Raw genomic sequence first — 2,696 nt, 5'->3', positions numbered from 1 at the left:
GCTAGCGAAAAACCACATAGAAAAGAAGTGTGACCGCCATAGTTCCAAGGGGAAAGAACCTAGATACCTGAAATTTTCCACCCATATTGAGGGTATGCACCTGGATACTACTTAGCTTATCCACGTGCGTTCGCGCATGCGCGTGCGCATCTTTTTATGAGGCAAGCTAGCGAAAAACCACATAGAAAAGAATATATGACCGCCATAGCTCCAAGAGCAAATAACCTAGAAACCTGAAATTTTGCACCTATAATAAGTGAATTCTAAGAGTTTATACCTGGGTATTATTACTTATCTACGTGTGTGTGCGCATGCGCCTACGCATCTTTTTATGCGAAATGCCACATAGAAAAGAAATGTGACCGACATAGCTCCAAGAGGAAAGAACCTTGAAACATGAAATTTTGCACCCATGCTAAGTGAACCCTGAGAGTGTGCACCTGGGTATTATTACTTATCCACGTGCGTGCGCATCTTTTTAATGAGGCAAGCTAGGGAAAACCACATGAAAAAGAAGTGGTTACTTAGATAAAAACTTTTAATACACAGAAAAGCCAGTGCGTTTTGGTAACAATGTGTTCCAACAATGGCTTTTATGTCATGTTGCTTAGCAATTAAAGTATAACCTAATATTGTTGTTAGTCTATGTGTTGAAAGTATAAAATGAAATGGATAAACTACAAAATTGAAAGAAAATATATTTGTTTTTTTCTAATTTAGTGTCTGTTGTTTAAAGAGGTTTTTTATTATTATTATAAAAACGTTGGTGATATAACAGAAAATACCTCAAATCAGAAACGATTTATCTTTAAAATTGGATCGATATTCTTACTTATATGATAAATTTTATGCACTTTCTAAAATATATCAACCTAATAACCCGTGCGAAGCCGGGTACTTTCGCTAGTCAATAATATATTTTTAGAAATATGATTTTTGAAAATTGTAATAGATGGCGCCACAGACGAATAGCAGAAACATCGGTATTGAGTAAATTTATCCTAAGCATGTACTAACCAGTAAGATATTTATTCCGTGTACAGATATTGACTCGAGGTGTAAAGAACAAGTTGATTGGAGTTCTTGGTACGAATTCGACGAAAACGCTCATATAGTTTCTTCCTTTCATATTATTCTGTGTTGGAGATTGGGAAACTTCGCTTCTTCCATTTTTAAAGTTCGATATTTGTCTCCATTAAATCATCTCGAAATGTGTGATGCAAAGCTTCTAGAAGATGTAGAAACTCGAGTAACGTATGATGTTGACGAGAAGGTAAGCCATGAAAAACTTACTAAATGTTTTTATTAAATACTCCCCCAAAAAAACTTAAAACAGTATACTGAAGGTAGGAATCCAGTGAACACATACACGTTCTGTAATGAATCTTGTAATTTCCAGCAAATATATGTACAACAAACTTGCTACTTAAGCCCAAGCCTTAAAATTTAAACCAAGTATCACATTTCTGCGTCAGATATTATACAGGCTTCATGAAGTGCACTGAAATTAGGTAACGACTAACGACATTCTGATCAAACCCAGTTCTTTACAAGCTTCATGAAGAGCACTGAAATGAGGTAACGACGAACAACATTCTGATCAAACCCAGTTATTTGCATTAAAGATGTATGACTACTGTCGTGTTATGTTTTATTGTTTTGTCATTTTAAAGACTTTTTGGATTGTTAATTTCATATTCGCTCCATAAGTAAAATTAATGATTAACTAACTACTGTCAGTTTTTAAGTTTTTATTTATGTATTAGTAATTGTTTTGTGTTTGGCCTATCATTTGCGCACTGTCCACCGCAGAGAATCGAACCCCGAATTTTAGCACTGTAAGTCCATAATCTTACCGCTGACCCAAAAGGTGCTGTACTGGTAATAATAGCGGGGCCCCCAGTAGCACAGCGGTATGTCTGCGGTCTTACAACGCTATAATCCGGGTTTCGATACCCGTGGTGGGCAGAGCACAGATAGTCCATTGTGTAGCTTTGTGCTTAACTTAAATTAAACAAAACAAACAATAATAGCGGCTTTTAATTAGATTCTAAACATAAATTACACAATCAATACTCATTGAGTTTGAAACAAAACTGTATGCAAGTATAGTTATTTTGTTGTCGACAATTTCTGTCATTATCTGGTGGCATGTTGAGAACAATTTAAATTGAAATGCGTATTAAAATAACTCGGTGTGCAACACAATGTTAGCTATTTATGATGAAAAACAGACAAACATGGACTTAATTATTTAATATGTTTTCATGTTAAAACTCGAAACACCGAGAAGGAAAAAAATTGTGCCGAATTTAGCTGAAAAGCTGAACAATCTTAATTAAACTCTCGGCTCTTTGAGAATACGACTATTCTTATTCATGTTTACAGTAAAATAAACTTAGATAAAAAACACACACGTACAAACTTTATTTGCATATAAAAACAATGCAGAAACATTTAAAAGTCTCTTGAAATTAACTTTACATCACCAGGTAGTTTGAACTTCAGCGATGTCGCAGGTTAATTAAAACAGTTATGTTAAATATGGTCAAGACTGTATAATATAAAAGGTCGAGGATTTCAACCTGACCATTTAAAAGAGAGGATGGAAGAAAGGATGTTGAAAACAATATAACTGTACATCGGTGCACTTATGTTTGGTTCCTTTTTTTGTAATTACTAGAAGTTTTAATGTT

General features: G+C 34.4%; 1 protein-coding gene across 1 annotated transcript in view; it reads left to right on the top strand.

Annotated features, from left to right (window-relative positions):
• The first annotated feature begins 1,016 nt into the window (after nt 1-1,016).
• Nucleotides 1,017-2,696, top strand: part of LOC106467541 (uncharacterized protein ZK1073.1-like) — a 72,807-nt gene continuing 71,127 nt past the window's right edge. The window contains exon 1 of the mRNA XM_013927904.2: nt 1,017-1,273. Coding sequence (XP_013783358.1) covers nt 1,211-1,273 — 63 coding nt within the window. The 5' untranslated portion in view covers nt 1,017-1,210. The remainder of the gene's footprint in view (nt 1,274-2,696) is intronic.

The sequence above is a fragment of the Limulus polyphemus genome, unplaced genomic scaffold, assembly GCF_000517525.1.
Source record: "Limulus polyphemus unplaced genomic scaffold, Limulus_polyphemus-2.1.2 Scaffold2653, whole genome shotgun sequence".
NCBI lineage: Eukaryota > Metazoa > Arthropoda > Merostomata > Xiphosura > Limulidae > Limulus > Limulus polyphemus.
The sequence above is the reverse complement of the archived record's forward strand: the minus strand, read 5'-3'. Positions and strand labels throughout refer to the sequence as shown.